At 41.3% G+C, this 22,292-nt stretch overlaps 2 protein-coding genes across 6 annotated transcripts in view; one reads left to right on the plus strand and one right to left on the minus strand.

Annotated features, from left to right (window-relative positions):
• Positions 1 to 896: 896 nt before the first annotated feature.
• Positions 897 to 20,480, plus strand: aven (apoptosis, caspase activation inhibitor). Its single transcript, XM_017456157.3, has 6 exons — positions 897 to 1,163; positions 3,407 to 3,581; positions 17,406 to 17,476; positions 18,985 to 19,080; positions 19,166 to 19,475; positions 20,019 to 20,480. The coding sequence occupies exons 1-6, from the start codon at positions 966 to 968 to the stop codon at positions 20,195 to 20,197; spliced, it is 1,029 nt and encodes a 342-aa protein (XP_017311646.1). The 5' UTR covers positions 897 to 965; the 3' UTR covers positions 20,198 to 20,480.
• The window catches only part of ryr3 (ryanodine receptor 3), a 98,733-nt gene continuing 96,912 nt past the window's right edge, over positions 20,472 to 22,292 (minus strand). For all 5 annotated transcript variants that reach the window (XM_017456156.3, XM_017456154.3, XM_017456153.3 and 2 more), the window contains 3 exons: positions 21,938 to 22,038; positions 21,713 to 21,764; positions 20,472 to 21,619 (listed from right to left, as the gene is read on the minus strand). In XM_017456156.3, coding sequence (XP_017311645.1) covers positions 21,524 to 21,619; positions 21,713 to 21,764; positions 21,938 to 22,038 — 249 coding nt within the window. In that variant the 3' untranslated portion in view covers positions 20,472 to 21,523. The remainder of the gene's footprint in view (positions 21,620 to 21,712; positions 21,765 to 21,937; positions 22,039 to 22,292) is intronic.

Here is a 22,292-nt window from a genome sequence, read left to right on the forward strand (position 1 = left end):
AACATTGCCGCAAAGCGGCTTTACGGAAATAATTGACTACAGGATATGAATTTTAAATATATACATTGTATTCCTAATGAGCAAGCGAGAAGCGGCGGTGGCAAGGAAACACTCCCTGAGACAACATGAGGAAGAAACCTTGAGAGGAACCCAGCTTCAAAAGGGAACCCGTCCTCATCTGGGTGACACCGAATAGTGCAATTATAAATGATTCCTTTCTATGTGTACTACATGGTCAAGAGCCAGGAAATCCATTATAGTTTTCACTTGAAGTCTATTTTGTTGAAGATAAATGTTACTTGAGCGCAAAACTGGCGGTCTGTGGCAAGTCCTAAAACTATCATAGCAGTTGCAGTCCTAAGCCATCGTAACAAAAAACTGTTCACATCAACTGCAGTCCAAAGCCATCTTCATGGTTTATAAGTGGCACCATCCACAATAATGTCAATATTATTACTAATACTTAGTTACAGAGCATTAGATTCAGTAATGAACAGTGCCCTGTGAGACCACATCAGTGTGAGTGGCATAATTTATCAAGTGCCCAGTCAATTAGGCAATGTATAGACAGAATCAGTCTGACTATACCAAAAAAAAAAGTTTTTTTTTTGTTTTGGGTTTTTTTTTTTTTTTTTTAACCCAGTGGTATAATGCGTACCAAAAAGAGTTCACGAACAACTTTGTATTTTTTACATAATTTCGTTATTTTATTTGAAATCTCTTACAGCATTCGTGAGACTTAAGCATTTTCGTTGTACAAGGAAGATTGTACTTATGTACATATGACAAACAAACAAAAAAAAAGTCTGTAATCGTAAAAAAAAATCTTTTGAGAACCACGTGCACAGAGAGTATTATTATTATTCGGTGCAGGTTGTAGGTGGAACCTTTCTTCGGAAATTGGGGAATGTTTTTAGTGTAACAACCAGGAGTTACATTCCAGTCGGGCTCGGCTGTATTCGGTGATGGAGGGTAGATCGAGCAGGGGACGCGGTGGTCAGTGGAGAAGAGGCGGCAGTGCTGGCGGTAATGACAGCGGGAGTGTCGGGGAGCGGAGAGGTCGCGGGAGAGGCGGCCATCACCGCGGGAGAGGGAAAAGAGACCATTACCGCGGAAGAGGACGCGGTCTTCCCGAGGATGGCGCTGCAGATGTTTTTCGCCGAGTGAGTGATTGTTTAGCCAAATCTCAAAGTTTACTTCATTACTGAATTTCAACCTGTTACCTGCTTCCTATTCTAGTGCACTGTATAGGGAAATAAACAACAGCCCCACAACAGCGTAGTGCACTACTCCTATAGCCAGGAGAGGCGTTTGGGATTCGGCGTTAGCTGACCGTGTGAATGCTAACTAACAGGATGTAAATAATATCTGTTTAAATGGCTCTAGTCTGCATATACACACTGGAATAAAGTCGGTGTGTCGTTGGACGTTCGATATTCGCGGATATGGGGAAATTAAGGGACCGTCTCTAAAGTTACATACGACATTGTTAAACACGTTTCTAACTTCACTAGCATTTGAAGGGAATGACTTACAGTCATATAACCCAGTGGTTTTCAAAGTGGGGGCCGCAGCACCTTTAGGGGCCGCCAGGGGGCCTCAACAATTCGGTCGGAGCCACCAAGCCCATCCCTCCCACTAGGCATGTTTTCTCTTTCTCACTCTCAGACAACCACACACACACACACACACACAATTCCTAATGTAATGTGATGTAAGATGTAATTATTAATACAAAAAAGGGGGTTATATTCAGAAGTCTGTATTTTTAATGGGTTTTAAAGACATCTTGCAAAAGGGCCTCGGTCAAATGTTAATGCCATTTGGGGGGCCTCGTCCTGGAAAAGTTTGGGAACCCCTGCTATAATAGAAGTGTTCATCTAGGTGTCAGTTTCCTACATTTTTGTTTGTTTGTTTGTTTAAGAAACTGTTATCTAAAAGGTTAACTAATTAATGAAACACCCCAGTAGGATAGAAAAGGCATTACATTTGTTCTCCCGATCACAAATCGTTTTATTATTATTATTATTATTATTATTATTATTATTATTATTATTATATACGCCTGTCGTCCACTTTATTAGGAACAACTGTACACCTGAGCATTCATGCAGTTATCTAATCAGCCAATCATGTGGCAGCAGCGCAATGCATAAAACCATGCAGATACAGGTCAAGAGCTTTAGGTAATGTTCACATCAAATATCAGTGATCTCTGTGACCTTTAACTGTGGCATGGAGATTGGTCCCAGATGTGCTGGTTTGAGTATTTCATAAGCTGCTGACCTTCTGGTATTTTCACTCAGCAGTCGCTAGAGTTTATACAGAATGGTGCGGAAAACTAAAAACACAGAGTGAGCGACTACTGTGGGTGTAAACGCCTCGTTGATAAGAGAGGTCTGAGGTAAACGGCTTATTTGAGTTACTATAGATTTCCTGCCAGCTCAGACCAGTCTGGTCATTCTCCTCTGATGTCTCTCATCAAAGTGTTTCATCCTGCAGACTGCACACAGGATGTGTTTGTTTGTTTGTTTTTGTGTGTTTTCCCTCACCGTTCTGTGTAAACTTGAGGGACTGTTGTGTGTTAACTTTCCAGGAGATCAGCAGTTTCTGAAATACTCACAACAGCCCTTCCATGTTATGATCAAAGATCACTTTTTTCCCATTCTGATGTTTGATGTGGACATTAACTGAAGCTCTTGACCTGTACCTGCCTGATTTTATGCGTTGCGCTGTTGTCACATGATTGACTGACTAGATAACCGCATGAATGTACTGGTGTTCCTAATAAAGTGGACAGTGAGTGTAGACTTCCGTTGCTTATTATTTCCGTTGCAAATGAATTCACTCTGTGTGTGTATGTATATACGTGTGTATATATATATATATATGCACACACAATATACACACACACAGTGTCCTCCACTAATATTGGCACCCTTGGTAAATATGAGCAAAGAAGGCTGTGAAAATGTGTCTGTCTTCTTTAACATTTTGATATTTTGTTCAGAAAATTCACAAAAATACTCTGCTCTCATGGATATCGTTGCAAACAAAACACAGGTTTATCTAAAAAAATAATAATAATAATCTTTGTTAAATAGGTGTGCACCATAGGTGTGCAATAATTGTTGCTTTTTAAAAAAGTTTTTTTTTTATTTTATCGTTGTTTGTTTTTTGTTTTCAGATAAACCTCTGTTTTGTTTGCAAACCCAGAGAAAACGTCCATAAAGAGATTAACTCGATCTCAGGAGAAGCGCCCCTACAGCTGTGTGGTGGTATTGCTACCGACTGCACCACCAGATAAATAATAATAAAAAAAATTATTCATTAAAAAAAAAAAAAAAAAAAACAGCTTGCTGCAGTACAACTAGTGATTTAACGTGAAATGAATTTTTTTTTTAAGGGTCAAGATGAACATGATGACAAAGAAAACGCTGAAGACGAGATGCCAGCAATCTATTCCAGGAGAAAGCTGGAGTCCAACTGGGATCGTTATAAGGAATCAGAGAAAGAGGAGGTGAATGATGATGTTCCAGTGCACAGAGGGACAGACTATCACGTCCTCCTCACTTCTGCAGGTAAGAGCTGCGCTTTCCACATGCTCATCACACGAGTGCCCTGCTGTGGAGCCACATCTGAGATAATGCTCTCACACCAGGGTATAAACACAACGCCAGTTTAGCATCGTTTCAGTCGTCCGACCCTGCTGTGGGCTGTCGGCCTGTAAGAGACTCCCCTGGGCAAGCTTTCATTTTTGGTGCACAGCTGGATGTCATTTGGAAGAGCGTTCTGATGAGTGAATATGATTGATAAAATACGATTTGTAGACGAGTACACACTGTATCATTGTATTATGTCAAATCGTATAGTAATCACTGTTGACTGTATAATATGGGTATACTGTAATGACACTGTGTCTGTATAGGGATCTATTTTCCAAAATATAGACCAAAATAAGCATCATTTCAACCACTGCAAGCACCAAGCTCTTTCTTTTCCTCGTGATCTTCATATCTGACCACATACTCGTGCCTACCTGAAAATAAAAACCACCTGCTCGCACAACTGACGCACACTTCTTGTCTCAACCAAACGCCTTGTATCTGTTAAGAACACATTGGCCGTTCATTCCGAATAACGGATTTGATTCGTCACATCTGTATCTTATAACCGGGACTTTGTTGTTGCACATCAGTGTGTTTTAGTTCATAGTGATGTTGTGGTTGTTTATATTTTTCCATTTGTCTTTTTAGGTTGCTTACAAATTACTGTTGATTTGATTCATTAGTCATTTAAAAAAAAAATAATAATGATTACTTAATGAACTACTTAGCGTGCGTTTAGCATATAAAATGAATGAAATCTCTACATCGAGGCAGGTCATATGTGATGTCTCTATTACATGTTTCATGTAAATCAGCTACGTAAAGTCTCCTGCGAGTTGGTTCATCTCTTCAAACAGGAAGTCAGATTTTAATTTGATAAGAATATTTAGGTTTAAATTTGTCTTTAAACCCTGTGCATCACTTGGGTATTCAGTTAGTTTTGCTTTACTTGCTGGATATACAGTACACACCTAAAAAGCTCTTCAGTGGCTGATCTGAGGTCTTACTAAACAGATGACACTCGATTCTAATCGATTTGAATCATGTGGTATCGTATTTAACAGCGAAACAAGCTTTCGTATCCTGCTTTCTCTCAAGTTTGTTTTTCTTTTTTCTTCTTCTTCTGTCCTTCATCCGCGTCTCATTTCCCCAATCTGCTTCCTCAACAAACACGCTGCTATTCATGAGGGCTGTTTGTGTCCTCTATTTCAAAGATTGTTTTTTTTTTCTGCAGTGGTGTTGAACGCCCCCTTGTGGTTTTCTGGGCGTGTTTAACATCGGGGATTGTATTTGCACCGCAGTAAAGCAGTTTGTTCTGCCCAAGAACAACGTGAAACAGGGAAAATTCATGGCGTGACCGCCAGACCCCCAATATCCCGATTTTCAGCTTGTTATTTAAAGGAAAATAATCAGCGACTGAGTAGTGGTGTTCTATTACCATCAGAATATTTTCATAGCACATCCTGAAGTGTTCTGTTCTCGTTGCTCCTCAGGAAATTCCCAACGAAGACATTAAAGAATGACGCGTCATGATTATTTCAGCTAGTTATAGTCACGTCGTCTGCGAAACAAGACGAGTTAAGCTATGCTGACCAATCAGAATTGAGAATTCAGCACTGCGGTGGTATAAACCGTCCTAAAATGTTCTTTAGGGTTCTAGATTAAAAAATTTAATTTAAAATTAATAACACTAATTAATTAAACTGTCCTGTTGTTCAAGTTAATGGCACATTTCTCTTCATATTCTGGTCTAAACCCATGTTGTTATTCACAACTACTAATGCTACGAATTTTTTATTTTTATTCAACTGCACGCTGAGAGAAACTGCTTTATTTAGTCGAGGTTTTCTACCCTGAGAACCCCAGTATGCTTCTTATTCCTATTATTTGACCGTGTTTGTTTTGCCCACACGAACAATTAGTCACCTCCTGTGCCGTGAAAACACCACTCCATTTAGCGCGGTCTGATTAATTGAATGTGGGCGTAATTTGTTGGCATTATCTATGGCAACTGAAATCAGGAATTCGGCTGTTTCCACAGCACTGCCTGACTGTGATTGGGAGCTTTGCTTGTCGGTTGTTATGTCTCAGGCATTTGAGCTGGCTGTAGTGCTTTCTGCAGGAGTGGTGGATATAATTATGCTTCTGGAAAGAGGAGGCGTCCTATCAACAAAATAATCATGTTGAGAAAATGTTACTGGATGGATTATAGGTAACATCTGATGATGATGATGAGGATTATTATTATTACAAGAACTGTAGACTCGTCAGATCACACATGTCAGCCAAGGAAAACAAGAGCAGTTGATGACAAAAGAATTGTGAGAGCTTTGAAAACAACAGTCAGTGATGTCACCAATAGTCTTCGTAGGGTTGGGGTGAAGGTATCACGATCCACAAGCGGAAGGCCAGAGTGGAACTTGCAAATGAGTACAGAGATGAGCCCCAAAAGTTCTGGAAGCATGATTAACCTCTAAAGAAAGGATCTGCTCATAATGCAAAACGTATGAGCTCAGTGGTCATGCATGGTGGAGGGAGCGTCACGGCTTGGGCTTGCACGGCTGCTTCTCGAACGAGCTCACTAATCTTTATCGATGAAGTAACTCATGATGGTGTCAGCAGAACGAATTTACAGAGAAATGCATCCAATCTAACAGGGAACTGGAACTTCATCATGCAGCAAGACAATGACCCAAAACACACTGCCAGCACCACATCTGGGGAAAAGTGGAAGGTTTTAGACTGGCCAAGTCAATCAGCAGACCTTAACGCAATTGAGCAGCATTTCACTTCCTGAAGAGGAGACTGAAGGGAGGAAAACGTGACCTCCTTTTCCAGCGGCTGAACGTTTTGGGCCACTTCCAGGTCTTTTTGTGTGTGTTTTTTTGAGATAATGCATGTTGAATTTCTGCTGAGACCGTGCAACCCTGCACGAATCACATGAACATGAACGAATCACCGTGTCGTTCGGTTGCAAGTATCGTTCTTTTATACCGTTCAACGTTTTAATCGATTCGAAGTGGAAACCAAAGGCGCATTCACGCAGTGCTTTATCTTTGCTGTGTCGAAAACGAGTCCCGTTGAGAGACCGCTGTATCGCACCGCGTTCAGATTCGACACATTGTCGCATTTATTGTGTGGAATTTCAAACAATTCTATTAACTCTCTCTCTCTCTTTATTTATTTATTTAATCTACGTTGTATATCGATCTAAAGCAGGTCGGAACAGGGCTGCAGCATGTAGTTATGTGTTGAATGAAGAGACTGCATGGAGAAATGGTGGTTATTCCAGGAATCTGTTCAGTCGTGTAACGTCTGGAGACTGAGCTGTGTGTAACTGTGTATAATTCGGAGTTCGTTCAGAGATTGGAGCACAGTAGCCGTCGGTATTTTCCGCCCTCCGTTATCATGAGACATTTCGAAACGTTGATTTGGTGCAGTCACCACAGTGAACAATTTATAACCATATCCTCAAGGGTTCTTTGCATAATCTAAGAGTACAGGAAGTGTTACAATATTAATCTCTCTCTCTCTCTCTCTCTCTCTCTCTCTCTCTCTCTCTCTCTCTCTCTCTCATATATATATATATGCATGCTTCTTTTATGATCTGAGTCAGAGCTGGAAATATGACGATATCAGCAGTATTGTTATAAACCATGTCAAAGTGCACTTTTGTAAGATATTGTGTAAAAGTAGAACCCTTTTAGGATGCCCATGACACTTAAACCCTTGAAGACCCTTAAAAATGATCTAGTCCAGTATGCCATTTCAAACAGCACTTTATGTGAAACACACACACACACACACACACACACACACACACACACACGCACACACTTTTAGTCAGATTTTATTTCAGTGTGTTTTAAAAGGGACCTACATTACTTGATGCGAATTCACTCCCGTACTGTCTCTAAAGGATTCCCTCAGTCTGTCTTTCTCCTCCCTTTCTCATCAGTTTCGAGTTAAGCCCGAGTGAGGAATCGTCGAACCATTTCATTCTGATCTGAATACGTCCGAGCTGCTGATGGCGTTCTCCTGTGGAATGGAGGGATTGTTGCGTGGAGACGCGGTGATCTTTTCACAGAGCACATTCAGCCCGTTTACCAGGAACCGCTCCTCTGTGATTCTATCAGCAGCCCCTTAATTAAATGGTGTCGCCACACAGAGGGATTTATGATGCAAGTAACACCCTTTTAAGACGAGCCCCTCCGAGGGGAATTAAAAGTCGATTTTGAGTCTGCCATCATCGCTTCCTTGATTGAAGTTGAATTTAGCAACATAAGGTTCCGTTCTCTCTGGAGGGGGGGGGGGTTTGCATTTCAGTAGTGTTACCCAAACCATGCTCATGTAATTGGTGCCTTGTTGCTAGGGGTCGTGTGCTCAGGACAATGGTCCGCTTAATGGCTTTGGCTCTTTCGTGGCTCTGAACACACGTGACACCCACACACCTTTCAGTACCGAATGTGGCTTTCTGAGGCTGAGGCGCATATGGATCTGATTCAGACTCATGACTGTATCTGCAATATATTTTAGAGTGAATGGATTAATCACTAATTCTTTATCCAATGAGTAACCATCTATGTTCTAAGTAAAGTTTTATTCGTGTAATAACTTTCGGACAGCTGTCAACCTTTTATTTATCTTTTGCGTGAGACCTTAAATGATTTGTAGACACTGAAAACCCACTGTGAAGTCCTTGGAAATTTTTGTCGACCGTATAGTTTTGTTTAATCTATGTCTGATTTTTCTCGAAGCAAACAGTGAGGTCCAAAATTCCGAGACCGCGTTGAAAATCTGGGATATTTATTAGTTTTTTGGTTTCATTTCAAATTGGAAATAACGGGTTTCGAATTTTAAAACGTTTAAAACGAAGAAAGTGAATATTAGGGGAAAGGGGGGGGGAGTAAAATGTTTAATATTGAAGACTCCGCACTGTTTCTCTATTTAAGTGTGAGCACGCTTGTGATATTGACCACGTTCACTGCTTTGTACAAAAGGTCGAGTTTTCCTCAAAGAGATGACGCTCCGATCTAAAATGGGTTCACACAAACCCAAGTCCGCGCCAGCTCGCGTGCACACGCTCATTAAAGTAAAAAGGGGACATAACAAATACTAATAAACTCTGAAATTCATGTTAATATGACAAAGAGTCTACTTTTCAACACATGATGTCAATAATGTAATCTGGATTGGGAATGATTGTATTAAATTTGAAAATAATACAAAATAGTATGTGTGTGTGTGTGTGTATATATATATATATATATATATATGAGAGAGAGAGAGAGAGAGAGATACTAATTAAGACTAATGAATGAACCTTTCTTTACGTGACTAATATAAACCCTTTTTGTTTGGGGTGTTCAGGTGTAAACAGAATTTTTAGGGTCTAGTATTTCAGTGCCTCTCTTGTCTATAGGGTAACACTGTTTGCCAGTCATAGACTTTTGCGCACACCTGTGTTTTTTATTTTATTTATTTATTTATTTTTTAAATAAAGGTATGCATCATAAGACCGTTATTTCTCAAAACCTCTCACAAAGCTCATTCTTGACTGCCCACTAAAGCGAGAACTATATGATGATGGGTTTTTTTTTGTTGTTTTGTTTGTTTGTTTTTTAAAGGAAGTACTCACTTTTGTCCTGTTACACTGCCAGCCTGTCCATCTCTGCATTGATCACACACGCCATCTTCACCCTGAAACTCTTCAGCTGGAAAAGTCCTCCGACGCGCTCGCTTCATCCAGCCGCATATCCTTTTCCTTACACTTCACAGCTTTCATCCTTTTGGCAACGATGCGTTTCCAGCGCTCAGAAGCAAAACGCAGTGAGGAGCAGAAGCAGGGACACTGACTGTTTAGGCTGCAGTAGAATAAAGGCGATGTTCTGAGGGGTTGGAGCAGACGCTCCTTGGCAGTCAGTAGAGGGAGATGATCGGGTGCCGCTGCTGCTGTAGCTTCTGCACAGTTGATCTGTGCATGTGTGTGTCTGTGTGTAATCCACGTATGTAGCTGACTGGCAGGGAGGAGATCGTTCCCACAGGGGCTGGGCCATTCGTCATCGTTTAGTATGGTCCGTGTGATGTAGCGACTGAAAAGGGAGAAGGAGGAGAGATAAAACTGTCGGCAAAACATAAGGGTCGACGTGTGCGTCGGGTGCGATCAGGACCCGAGGCAGACGAGCCACTCTTTCCGTTATTCCCGGTTCTCAGTGGAATAAATGCAGATGAATATTTGCTGCTGTTAATTGTTAGAATCCCATAATTCGTTGTGTGTAGTGTCTGCCATTCCGTATCGTATAAGAACAACAAAAGGCTTTGAGATTAATGACTCCTCGAGGTGATCGCCGTTTACATCAGGTGAATACTCCCAGCTCTTCCCCTAAGGTCAAGAAGTCTTCCAGATACCTGTTCAGCAATAAGACATTCATCAATAATTAATGATCAGATTCAATATTATGGCTGTAAAGATACACGAATGGTCTTGACTTTAAAACGATAAGAAGGTGTATCGTAAAAAAAAAAAAAAATCCGTCCTGATATCAGAAATGTACAGAAGTAAATCCAATGCTGATGTCTGGATTTTTCTAGACAACCAATAAAATTACAACGTAGTCGTGAATAATAAATCATTTTAGACGTAGTTTTAATTCGAGAGCACAGAGAGAGAATTGGATTCCTAATATAACACACCTGATTTGGTGAGAACGCGTCCGAGGGCACTTACATGTGAGAATCTGATATTTATGAACTTGCTTCCTTAATAAATATCAGTAACCTAAGCACGTTGTACTTTTTGAGAAGTTGGACCATTTTGAAATGTTGGTGACTTTGTTGAACTTGGAACCCAGCGATGATTTTTTTTTTTTTTTTTTTTTTTTTTATCCGAACGTCTGTTTCAGTGAAAGCTATTCGCATGTAATGACGGTTCATCTGAGGTTTTCTTACTGCAGCTTTAATCCCACTATATGCCATGTATCCTAACAATGATCCAAAGCATCATCAAAATCAACACAGAAATGGTTTACTGACCACAAAATCAAGGTCCTGCCCTGACCATCCCAGTCCCCTGACCTGAACCCCATAGAAAACCTGTGAGGTGAACTGAAGAGGAGACTCCACCAGCGTGGACCTCGAAATGTGAAGGATCTGGAGAGATTCTGTATGGAGGAACGCTCTCAGATCCCTCGCCATGTATTCTCCAACCTCATCAGGCGTTATAGGAGAAGACTCAGAGCTGTTATCTTGGCGAAGGAAGGTAACTTTTTTTTTTTTTTTAAGTATTGACTAAATGGGTGCCAATAATTGTTGCACACCTATATTTAACAACACACTTTTTTTATATATATATATGTGTGTATATATATATATAAACGTGTGTTGGGTTTGAAATTGTTTGCAGCGTATTTTGGTGAAAAGGTTAAACAATAAAGACAATTTTCACAGCCGCCTTTGCTCATAATATATCACCAAGGGTGCCAATATTAATGGAGCGCAGTGTGTATACATACACATTTTATTTTATTGATGTGTGTGTGAGATGACAGCATTGCTTATGACTTGTGCTTACATCAAACTGCTTGGCTGCATACCACTGGTTCTTTAGATCCTGCAAGCATCTGTCCTTATACGATGGGCGTGGCCGCCTGGGTGCCACTAACTCCGTCCTCCTTCTGTGCCGTGGCGAACCTTGTTTCACGGCTGGCTAAACTTTGAGATGTCTGAGCATCGATGTGTGGTGCAGCGAGGAGAAGGTACTGTGAATGATCGCTGGTGACAGTGCACCTCTAGGAGAGCAGCCCCCCCGTCAGGTTTTTGACCTCCAGGTGGCGGGCTGAGGCGCTGATTCTGTCCGCTTCACCGGCTGGACCTTCCATCACATACATCAGCAAGTTCAACCACAACACCGTTTCCCAGATTAGGCAAGAAATGAGTCGCCTCAGTTGCTGACTGCATGAGTCACCACTAGACAGTCTATGAAAGAATACTCCACGAGTTTTCCGTTATCGTTACATTTTCATCTTCATGGTTCTAGATTTGAATTAGCATTACGCCTTTTGGAGTTGGGAATTTTAAATGTTTACTGACATTTTTAAGTGCTCTTAGACCTCTATTATAAATAAGCCTGGCAGGAACAGGTTTTTAGCCTTTTTTTTTTTTTCTTCCCCAGTACAGAAAAATGTGAACTCTTCTTTCTTGTAATCACGCAGACGCTGCAGAAATGGCGTGTAGAGCAGAAATGGCGTGTAGAGCAAATATGGCGTGTAGAGCAGAAATGTTGTGTAGAGCAGAAATGGCGTGTAGAGCAGAAATGGCGTGTAGAGCAGATATGTCGTGTAGAGCAGATATGTCGTGTAGAGCAGATATGTCGTGTAGAGCAGATATGGCGTGTAGAGCAGATATGGCGTGTAGAGCAGATATGGCGTGTAGAGCAGATATGGCGTGTAGAGCAGATATGGCGTGTAGAGCAGATATGGCGTGTAGAGCAGATATGGCGTGTAGAGCAGATATGACGTGTAGAGCAGATATGGCGTGTAGAGACATGGCCGCAACCACAGTCAAAATCTATACTGGACGTCCATGTCTTTTTGTAGCAAGTTACAGCCTTGTATAGAGATGATGTTGGAAACACAGGAGTGTCGCGTTAACGTGTCCAAGCTGTAACTTTTTCAAGTTTAATGGATCAGTCTGTGTGTGTGTTGAATATATGATACTGCTATTAAGTTTTAAAGTCGGAGCAGGTATAATAAAAAAGATTTGTGTTGTGTAAGCAGATATTTTCAGCAGTACTCACCAGTACTTGAGGTAAAGTGTGTGTGTGTGTGTGTGTGTGTGTGTCTGAATGTGCGCACACACATTATTGTCTTTCCTCAGTGAAGAAAATAATTGGAAAGCATCTGTGTGCTTGTCTGCCTACGCAGTAGCACAGTGTCATTTGGTTGACGATAGTTATGAGTTGTAACCGCAGTGTTAATGGGCCATTATGCTTTCCTCTGTATTTAAGCACCATCCAGTGGAACAGTCATTTTAAGGGCAGTTTATTTCCCCGAACACACGTCTGTTCCACTTGTAGTTCGTTTCATCTTCCAGTCTTCAGACGCACCGGCTTTGAGAGCAGTAATTATTCTTCAAGTTTGCCGTATTTATGCGTTTTGATTTTCCCATAAGCCACGTCATATCGTTCGCCCTACAATCACGTAGTGCGTAATCTTCGTGCTGTTTGTCCTTCGAAGATTACAGTGAAGATTGCTTGCTTGTCGCCGTGTTGGTTTAATAGGTTTTACTGCTCTAATTCCCAGGTCCTGGACCAGCAGGTTATCCCGTGTCTCCATCTTTACTTTTTAAATCAGTTTTATATAGATTTTGCTTGGGGTTTTTTTTTCTTTTTTAATTCCATTGAAAATAAATGCATGGACATGTTAAAAGGTGTGTTTATGAAGCACACGTGTAGAGCAGTGATGAATTGGGTTTCAGGGTTGCAGTGATGCATTAGGCTATATTTCAACAGTAGGATTTATTAGGAGGGGGGGACTTGAACAGATACAGTAGATCATGTTAGGTCTTATAACGAGACGTGCTGTTTGGATAAACGGCAAAATACTAGGAGAATAAAAATAAGATAAAAATCAAACAGTGCAAATGGACATGAAAGTAAAACCGACAGTGCAAACGTCGACGTTAAACGAAGGTTCAAAGCGTGTTTGAAGTGAATCGGAAAGGAAGTCTCGGAGTTTGAAACTGTCCATTAGGCAGCTGGTACTGGACAAGATGCTCAGCTGGCCTTTGCCAGATGGCTGTGATGTGAATAGGTCCTGGCTGGGTTGTGTTGCTTGATGGCACTTCTCACCTTCCTCTCATCCTCTCCCTTTTCACGCAGATATCAGAGACGAGTCGGAATAGTGACTTGGTGATCCACAGCTGCTGGAACGTCAGGGAAATACTACCAAATACCACAATACTACTAATATAAAAAACAAACAAAAAAGTGTTCTCAGTGCGGACAAATGATCAGTTTATTAGCAGTACAGCCGGACACGAGAAATCTCCAGTGTGCTCTCCAGTGCCGTGTTTTTGTTTGGACAGACACTGACTCGGCTCAGGAGTGCGAACTAGCAAACTAGCTCACCATATATTATTACATTTACGGTAGCCGAGTGTGTGAATACACGCTAAGAGAAACACAAATTGATGATTGGCCTCTTTTTAACCAAGTTTTGTAGTGTAGCATGATGTATTTGCGTCATGGAAATTGTATCCTAGTCTAGCTAATGTCGTCATTTTTGTTAAACTAGGTGCTAGCAGGAGAGTTGTGTGAGAGTTGTTTGTTTGTTTTTGGTGAAACGCAGTAGGAAGTAGGGTTGCACGGTATACCAGAACTACGGTACCGCCGATGCCACTTTTTTTTATTTTTTTATTTATTTTTTTTTAAAACAGTAGTATGGTCAATATGGTAGTACCGTAATGTTGTATGTGCTGCAGTTTGTTAAAACCACACATCCCACTGCTTTTGCGGAATACACAGTGGTCAGTGTTGCTTCCTTTAATCTAAATTCTTTACCTTAATCTTTAAAGATTTCCTGTTGGCTACCAAGCGAGCTAACGGTACACTAACCGCTGTGTGTAAATAATAAAATCAGGGTTGGTGCAGGATGTTTTAACTGCCTGAGTTTGACTTTTTTTTTTTTATTATTTTATTTTATTTATTTTTTTAAATGAAGTTCTTGGAAATCCTTGAAAATGGTCATAGAATAGAACACAGATACAATCCTTTCACTCAAAATATGACTCCTCCTCCTCCTCCTCCTCCTCCCACTATTCACTCACTCATTTTAACAGACAGCTCTGGTCCACTTCTCAGACCCCTTTAGTGATCCCCCCCCCCCCTCCCCCCCCTCAAAAAGCACCTAGTGACAAATCTAGCAAATTTTTGAGCAAACTTTAGCTACTGTCTGTAGAAGAGCGTGGCCTGTACCTCTAACTGAGAGGTCACGGCACAGCCGTCGTCTTTAACATTTGTGGATGATGATTTTGTCAGACGTCGTCGTCGTTATAAAATCAGGGTTTTGTCCGTGCAGAGCAGCAGCTTGGACATGGCTTAGAAGTGAATTTCACACTCGTTCTGTCGTCGGGCAACAGAACCAGAAAAAAATATATTGCTTGATTGATTATTATAATTATTATTTATTTAAGAAGAAATAAAGAACGTGTTTGAATGACCTCTCTTGTATTGTGCTTTATATCACCTGGTCCGGGACGTTTCATTATGAAGCACTTGTATGAACTCTGAAATTAGCTTTGTTTGCTAGTTAGCGAGCTAACATTCCCGATTTTATGATTTTTTTTATCAATTTTTTTTTTTTTTTAAAGTTAATTTCCAAATTCAGTTATTCATTCCTAATGTTGTGTTCATTCTTAGTTCTCTGAGGACAATTTCAGTTTTGCAGGATTTCTCCGCTCTAGGGAACCACAGATGAAATATGTGGCACGTCGAATGAGCCGCGTGGATGACCGTTCTCGAGTTTGTCCAAAAGCCAATTCTCATTAATAACAACGTATTCAGAGGAGAATCTGGTTTGTCTGTTTCCATTGATATCGACGTATTTCTGTAAATTTGTTCATTTTGTAGAATCGCTCATGGGAAAAGTGCTGACCTGGACTAGATACCGTATTTCAGCACATTTCCTCGATCGGTCGTTAATACCGGCCTGTTTAATGGGTTGCCCTGCATGTGGCTAGTCTCCGGGTATTTAGAATGTCATTAACGTTCCATCTACTAATGATTATAAAGCTATATTTATGGAGTGATTTACCTGTAATTGAAATGAACCTACGTTTATTTTACTTTTGGGAAAGTGGACACATTCCCAAGGGTTTTTATCGTCTTCGTATTTCCTGAACTTTCCATCAACAGAACAGCTTTAGGTCCAAAGTGACCGATATTTATGCACCTACGTGTTTTTGAGTTCTTGACAATCGGATTGAAAAGTCCATTCGATGTAAGGGACTAGCCAACAGATGAATAGATATAAGAACTCGATAATAATTCTAATAACTTCAATATATAATTCTGGGAAATTGGTTTGTGTTTACACGGTCAATCCCTGAATTCTTTTTAATAAATAACAGTCTGATTTTCATGCATGGTTGATTTTATTTATTTATTTGTTTCGTTTCGAGACATTTTTTTTTTTTAATTGCCGTTAATACTCCGATTTTCACCGATGGCGTGATCTTTCCCCACAGTTGTTTTGTATTAATTGCTTCGCGTTCCACTTGTGTCTTAGAGCCGTGACGAAAACTCTCGCTGTTTCCATTTGCCGCTTTTAAGCCCGCAGAATAAAGCTCAGTTTAATGAGTGCCAGTGTATCCTGGGGAAATGTCCTGTGGTCTGTTTAATGATGTTGGACATGAGCATCCATTTTTTTTTTTTTCTCTCTCTCTAGGTCGTCAGTATCCTGTTCATTTCATTTTTTTTTAATGAGACAGTTTGTCCTATTCCTCACAGCACGGGCAGTAAAGTAGACGCTGTTGTAACCCAGTGATTCATCAACATTGCGTATGATTTATGTAATTTATGTGATTTCAGTACAGGGTATAGCCTCAGATGTGCAACTATACGGGGAGGCGTGCCTGCTACACGAATCTGAGCCAGTAGAACTTTATCATCCGGTGTCCAAACCTCCACTGCCAGGAATAAAAGTACTACAAAATACGGCTCAGCGTTTTAGTAAATATGACTCAAGAACGCAGGAATTCATGCTAGGCTAAGTTGTTTTGAACTCGTGTACAGTCATGGAGAAATTGTTTTGCAGATGTACACTGGGGTCCAGAATTCTTGAAAATGTGGCCTTTTGGTTTCCCGTTAAAAATGTGAAGTAAGCGGAAGGTTTTAGAATGTATTTAGAAATATTTCTACTCATGAAATGTTTCACGTCAAGCATTCATCTCAGTTTGTTTGATTCCTTATCGACGATTAAACAAAATCGCACAGTCTTAATCTCTCCGCAGCACGCATAGACCCGTTTTACACTGAAAACGTCCGCGGCTTGCCTTCCTAGCCGGTCGGATGGCCACTCGGGGATATTTCACAGACGCCGATTGGTTTTGTGTTCACCGCTTTTAATAACATGCCACTAAAATCCAGACAACATTAAAAAGGCAAAGGCGTGTGAGCGCTGTGCGCACTCGACCCCCTGCTCCCACTACACGTCTCTATAAGCAACATCACCAACTGCAGTTGGCAAGCGAAGGGGCAGCTGAAAGCCTGTTTTCGAGACGCACGCGCTCACTGTGAGATCTGCAGCACATGCTCTTCTTCACTCGCACAGCTGTGCGTGACACGGCAGCTGTGTCTTTCTCCTGCTGTCGTCTCTTACTGCTTTTTTGCAGAATGGAAGTCGCTTTGTGTTGTAAATGAAGACGAGAAACATGCGGCTGTAGAATTCTTACCGTTGCACTAGTGGCAATACTACATTTATTTCAATAATAAGAACTTATGTGAGTGTGTAGATTGTGCATTTCTATCCTGACGGGAGTCTCTTCCAGGTTGACTCCGCCCCCCTCGACACGGCACGGGGGGGTCACTAAATGGTTTGATGAGCATGGAAATGATGTAAATCCTATGCTATGACCTTCAGACACCAGATGTCAGCCCAGCTGAACACCTATTAGTCCACCTTCTCACACTAAACCCACGCCTGTGCTTGTGTATATGTGCTGTGATTTTATTTTTTTATCAACATTTTATTAATTAAATATCAGGCATTTTTAATCAGCATTTCCTTTTCCCAATGTTAGGTGACTCCTTCACTCAGTTCAGGTTTTCTGAGGAGAAAGACTGGGAGATGGATTCACTAGGAACTAACCAGGTACATGGAACTCCTACACAAACACATCAGATTAGCTTTACCAAGTATATTTGCTCTTTAAAATGATAAACAGTCAAATAAGTCATTATCTGGACATTATAATATAACAAGTTTAGATCTCATGGTTACCTACTTCTCCAACATTAAATTGACATTTGATACTGATGGGATTTAAATTTTTGTCATTCTGAATTTCCATGCTTTTTTTTTATTTGTCAACTTGAAATTAATTTTTTAATTCAAACGAGCGTTTTCTTGGCACGGCACCATTTCAAATTCAGTCCATCAATTTTAGATTCCAATCTCTCTTCCGTTGTTGATCCAAACCTGATGCGATGGATTTGAAATGTTTCGTGGCATCAAGGTTTGAATTTAATAGTGTTACCGGGACCACAAAAATGTGCACCTTCAACCCAATGGAATGACTGCTTTGACTACACCGTGTGGACACGGAAGATCCAAAATGGAGGAAGCACTGCTCGTGTGCAACTATTCGGTTTTTCTGTTATAGTTCACAAACAAGAAGTGGACATACTCCTTGTTTCACCATTCATTCATTCACCTTTAGTAACCGCTATATCAAGGTCGGACTGATTGGAGAGTCCGGAGTGTTATCTTGGGGACACTGGGTGTGAGGCAGGAATACACCCTGCATGGTATGCCAGTCTGTTGCAGGGCACCATGCACACTCAATCACACCTCAGGACAATTTAGAATAGACAGTCCACCTCATGTCATGTATTAAGAGGTGCGAGGACACGCACATTAATCACAGGCATAACCCTACAAGACATTTAACCTGAGCTCAGAATCGAACCAGGGACCCTGAAGCAGTGAGGCAGCGACGCTCTCCGCTGCTCTTACATCATCACCAGCCTTCTCCTCCTACACCGGTCACACCTGTACCACCAGGATATGCAAACAATGTGTGCGGTAGTACTTTTTATTTACAATCCTTCACACTTCCAACACGCTTCGGCAGTTATTTTTGTTTGTACTCACCTGGACTGTTTTCTAATGAACTCATTCCTTTATACTTGGGGAAACAGAACCGACTAAGGCCATTGAAACAGCAGTAATTCTGACCAGGACAAAGCATTTACAGGAAGACTGAATAGTACGTGTAGGATAAATGTAATGCATTTAATGGTTCGTATAGTACCACACTTCCTCCAGCGCACACTGATATTAATTAATTAATATGGCGTTTTTGGGGGTTTTTTTTGGTCCCACAGGATTGCAGTCCTGACACACACCTTTTAATGAGAACTGCATTTTTGTTCAGGAATCCCCAGAAATTCTACCTTGTTATCGTCATTGCCTGGAGCCGAGTCACTAGGGTTCTGTCACATTTCTTGCACTAGAACTTGCTTCAGTCTTATTTGTTTTGGACTCCGGCTCGCCCAGTGACTAACTGTGTAATCCTAAACGTCTGTGTGTTTTTTTTTTTTTTTCCTCAATTGTGTTGTTATTCAAACGGAATGACTGTTGTTGGATTCTGATTGCAGGTGCCTGCTCTGTTTGTGGACCTGGAGGTTTTAGCTCGGTCACTTCAGGAGCTGCCCCTGCACCACAAGCTTGACCTGGAGCCCAGTCTTGTTCAGGTTGCATTTTTGACAGGTTTCATTGTTGGTAGAATAAGGTAGCGGTTAATCAGTGTGTCATTTTGAGTTGCTTTCGTCATTGCAGGAGTCGACTCCAGTAGAACTCCCGTCAGTAGGGGTACTGAACAAAGTGAATCCAATCGTCGGTGGATTTAAGCTTCCTGCTCCAGCAAAGTCGGGTCAAGAGCCAGGCTCACATGGATCGCGACCCGTGAAGCCTGTTCCAGGCACCAGCGTGTTCTCCCACACCTCCAATGCAGTGAGCAGCCCTGGGGACGATGCTGACGAGGAGCTGGACCTTCTCCTGGGACTACACAAACCTGTCGCAGTCCTTTCTTTAGCCGAGTCCGAGACTTCAAATACCGTAGAGGACGTGTCTGCTGTCTCGGAGAAAGGTGAGTGATCACGCCGATGCAGTAGAGTGTTTTTTTATACCACAGTGCGGTCGAATTCTTGAATCTTATTGGTTAGATGTTTGTGCTTGCAGTCGTGCTGTTGTACTGAATATCGGCACACCCGAGTGGCTTTCGTACAACGGTTCGGTAAACACGTAAGAGTAACTGACATTTTAAACACAACATGGACAAATATTTGGAAGTCTCGGAAAGCCGCTTGTCCAATAAAACGATTGGACTGGAGCGAACGGTTATAACAGTATTAACTCAGGAGGCTGCTGCGCATTTAAATGTAACTGTAAATGGTTAAAAAGCGTGACGTCGTTCATTAATCAAGAAGTAAAAAAGGAACTGTTGCCAAATTCGCTGTGGTATAAGAGGAATAAAAATTTTGCGGCATGCCGCTATTGGAAAATAATCAACCTCAGGGTGGAAACTGCTCAGACTACCTCATCCTCGATGCTTTTCCTACAACGGTCCGCTCCGAAGTTTATCATCCCTTACTTAGTGTGAATTTGTTTTGATGATGTTTGATCATTTCAGCTGCGGCACTGGTAGAGGAGCCGGAAGAAGAGGTGGTTGACGTGGAGCGTCGACAAACCGAAGCGGAGACTAATAGGAACCAGCAGAAGCCTGAAGAGCAGCGGCGAAAATCCGAGCCAGTAAAGCAGGAGCTGACCGAGGAAGATCTGGAAGACTGGTTAGACAGCTTGATCTCCTAAACAACCAAGAACAACTCCGAGTGTGTTTGAAAAGCGATTCTGGATATGAACAAATGCGTCTGCACGCCTATCGAGGGAACCGGCACGTTGAGAGGTCCTTCAGATCAGCTCTGGACCTCCATCAATATTTCTGATTAAATGAATAACCTGCTGTTAATGTTCACCGATGGAGGCAGATGCCCTTCAGTAAGCGAGGCCGTTACTAATGCGTGGGTGTGAATCCGTGCGGTCTGGATTATGAGCTGTGTATCTGTGCAGTAAACGACAGGTGGGATTTATTGCATTGATCGCTTTATTGTGTTTTTTGTCCTCTTCTCCCAAGTGAAACACAATTCACCAGCGCTTCTACATACATACAAACGGCCAAACGGTAATGCTTTACAATTTTGCCTTGTTTCTGTTAAATAGTGCGTTATAGCCTAATGTTCTCCGCTTCGGATTCTCGTATCGATTTCCTTTAACAGCAGCAGAGACGGTAAGCTTCGGCTATTAAAAAGAAATCAAAACATAACAGCAGTTGTACATTTTACTCGGAACAACTTGAACTAAAGCCGCAAAACTAATCTAGGTAGGTAAGTTCACCGAAAATACAGGCTTGCTACACATATGAGGAGGGACAAAATGTTTTGCATAGTGTGTTGGTTTTTTTTTTTTCTTTTTTTCTTTTCATAAGGCACTTTGACTGTTGATGAACTAATCTAATGGGCTCATGGATCTATGTTCTGCCTTTGACATTCTGCATGCTGCCTTACTGTTTTAGAAGACATTGCACGTTCTAGGTCATAAATGCTCATTCTTTAGTTGAATAACAAGAAAAAGATGTTGTGCATATTTGTTCGTTCACTCAGCGTGCCTAAGGAATACGTCACTCAAAAATATTTCTGCTATTACCGATGGGTAGGTTCCTGTTAGCGTTATGTGAAATACAACGGGCCAACTGGTCCTGACCAGCATCATTCACTGATAGCTATATTGGATATGCTGTGTTTTACTTATTTTTATTTATAAATTTTTTTGTATAAGGTGTTCCTCAGCTCACGTCGCAATGCGTTTTAATACAAACGTCAATAGAACCAATGAGGTCTTCAAAGGATTAAATGTCATGTTTTGGCAAGTTGGAATTTGGCACCATGTTTGTGTGCGCGTGTCTACGATGCACATTTGTAGCTTGATGTCTTTATCCTAAACAGGCGGTCAGTCTCATGTCCCGTAGCCGTGCTTTTAAATGAAAAGATTCGTCAGCAGCATGTTTTACACTAGTTTGAGTTTCTTGTTCGGGTTGGAGTAATCTCATTAGCGTGTGGGTAAAGGGCAGTTACAGTCCCTCTAGCCCAACTGGTCCTCGTATTGCTTGCGGAAGCAGTCTCCAGCAGGGAAGAAGTCCCAGCACCTCTCCTGATACATCTTCCATACATAGGACTCCTGTGGACAAACGAGAACACCACAATGGCAGCACAGAACGTACTGTCGTTTTTGTTTTATTCAAGAAAGGAGAGGTTGGTTCTGTGGACCCACCTGACCCGTATGTTCAGTTTCATCTTTATTAATGAGATACATCAGGAAGAACCTGTCAAAGGAGAGACATGGAAGATGAAAGAGTCGTGGTGAGTTCGGCGTAGGGAAGTCAAGTGGAGAATGTCAACTGTAACATTTTATAGTTGCTTCCTATTTCAGACAACAGAGCATTTTAGGGAGGAACTGCTAGTTCATCTGTAGGTGTAGTGGAGGGGGTACACTCACAGATAGTTGGCCAAGTTGTGCTCTTGCAGAGTATGGGTCTCGAAGCCATGCGGTGTGGTGTCAAAGTAGTCATTTCCAATTCCACAGATAAAACATTTTGTCTAATTTAGCAAGGGGGGAAAAAAAAAAAAAAAAAAAAGTATGATGAGCTGAATTAGACTTCACATCAGACAGGTAAGGAGTGAAGCATGATGGAGCATGCTGTTCTAGAAAAATCATCAACGACTGACCCATCCTAAAGACTGTCTGAAATCTTGGTTATATCTTTATCTCTGACAGTTACAAAGTGCTGACACTAGAGATTCCTTCCAAAAATACTAAAACATTTCACAGAGAGCGTCGCCATAGTCAAGAA

This window comes from Ictalurus punctatus, chromosome 25, assembly GCF_001660625.3.
Source record: "Ictalurus punctatus breed USDA103 chromosome 25, Coco_2.0, whole genome shotgun sequence".
In the NCBI taxonomy this organism is placed as follows: Eukaryota; Metazoa; Chordata; class Actinopteri; order Siluriformes; family Ictaluridae; genus Ictalurus; species Ictalurus punctatus.

Excerpts from the sequence above, each read along its gene's own strand:
- aven (XM_017456157.3), top strand. The coding sequence starts at position 966 with ATGGAGGGTAGATCGAGCAGGGGACGCGGTGGTCAGTGGAGAAGAGGC. Across the intron at positions 1,164-3,406 it reads CTGCAGATGTTTTTCGCCGA|GGTCAAGATGAACATGATGA; the intron begins GTGAGTGATTGT and ends TTTTTTTTTAAG. Across the intron at positions 3,582-17,405 it reads CGTCCTCCTCACTTCTGCAG|GTGACTCCTTCACTCAGTTC; the intron begins GTAAGAGCTGCG and ends TCCCAATGTTAG.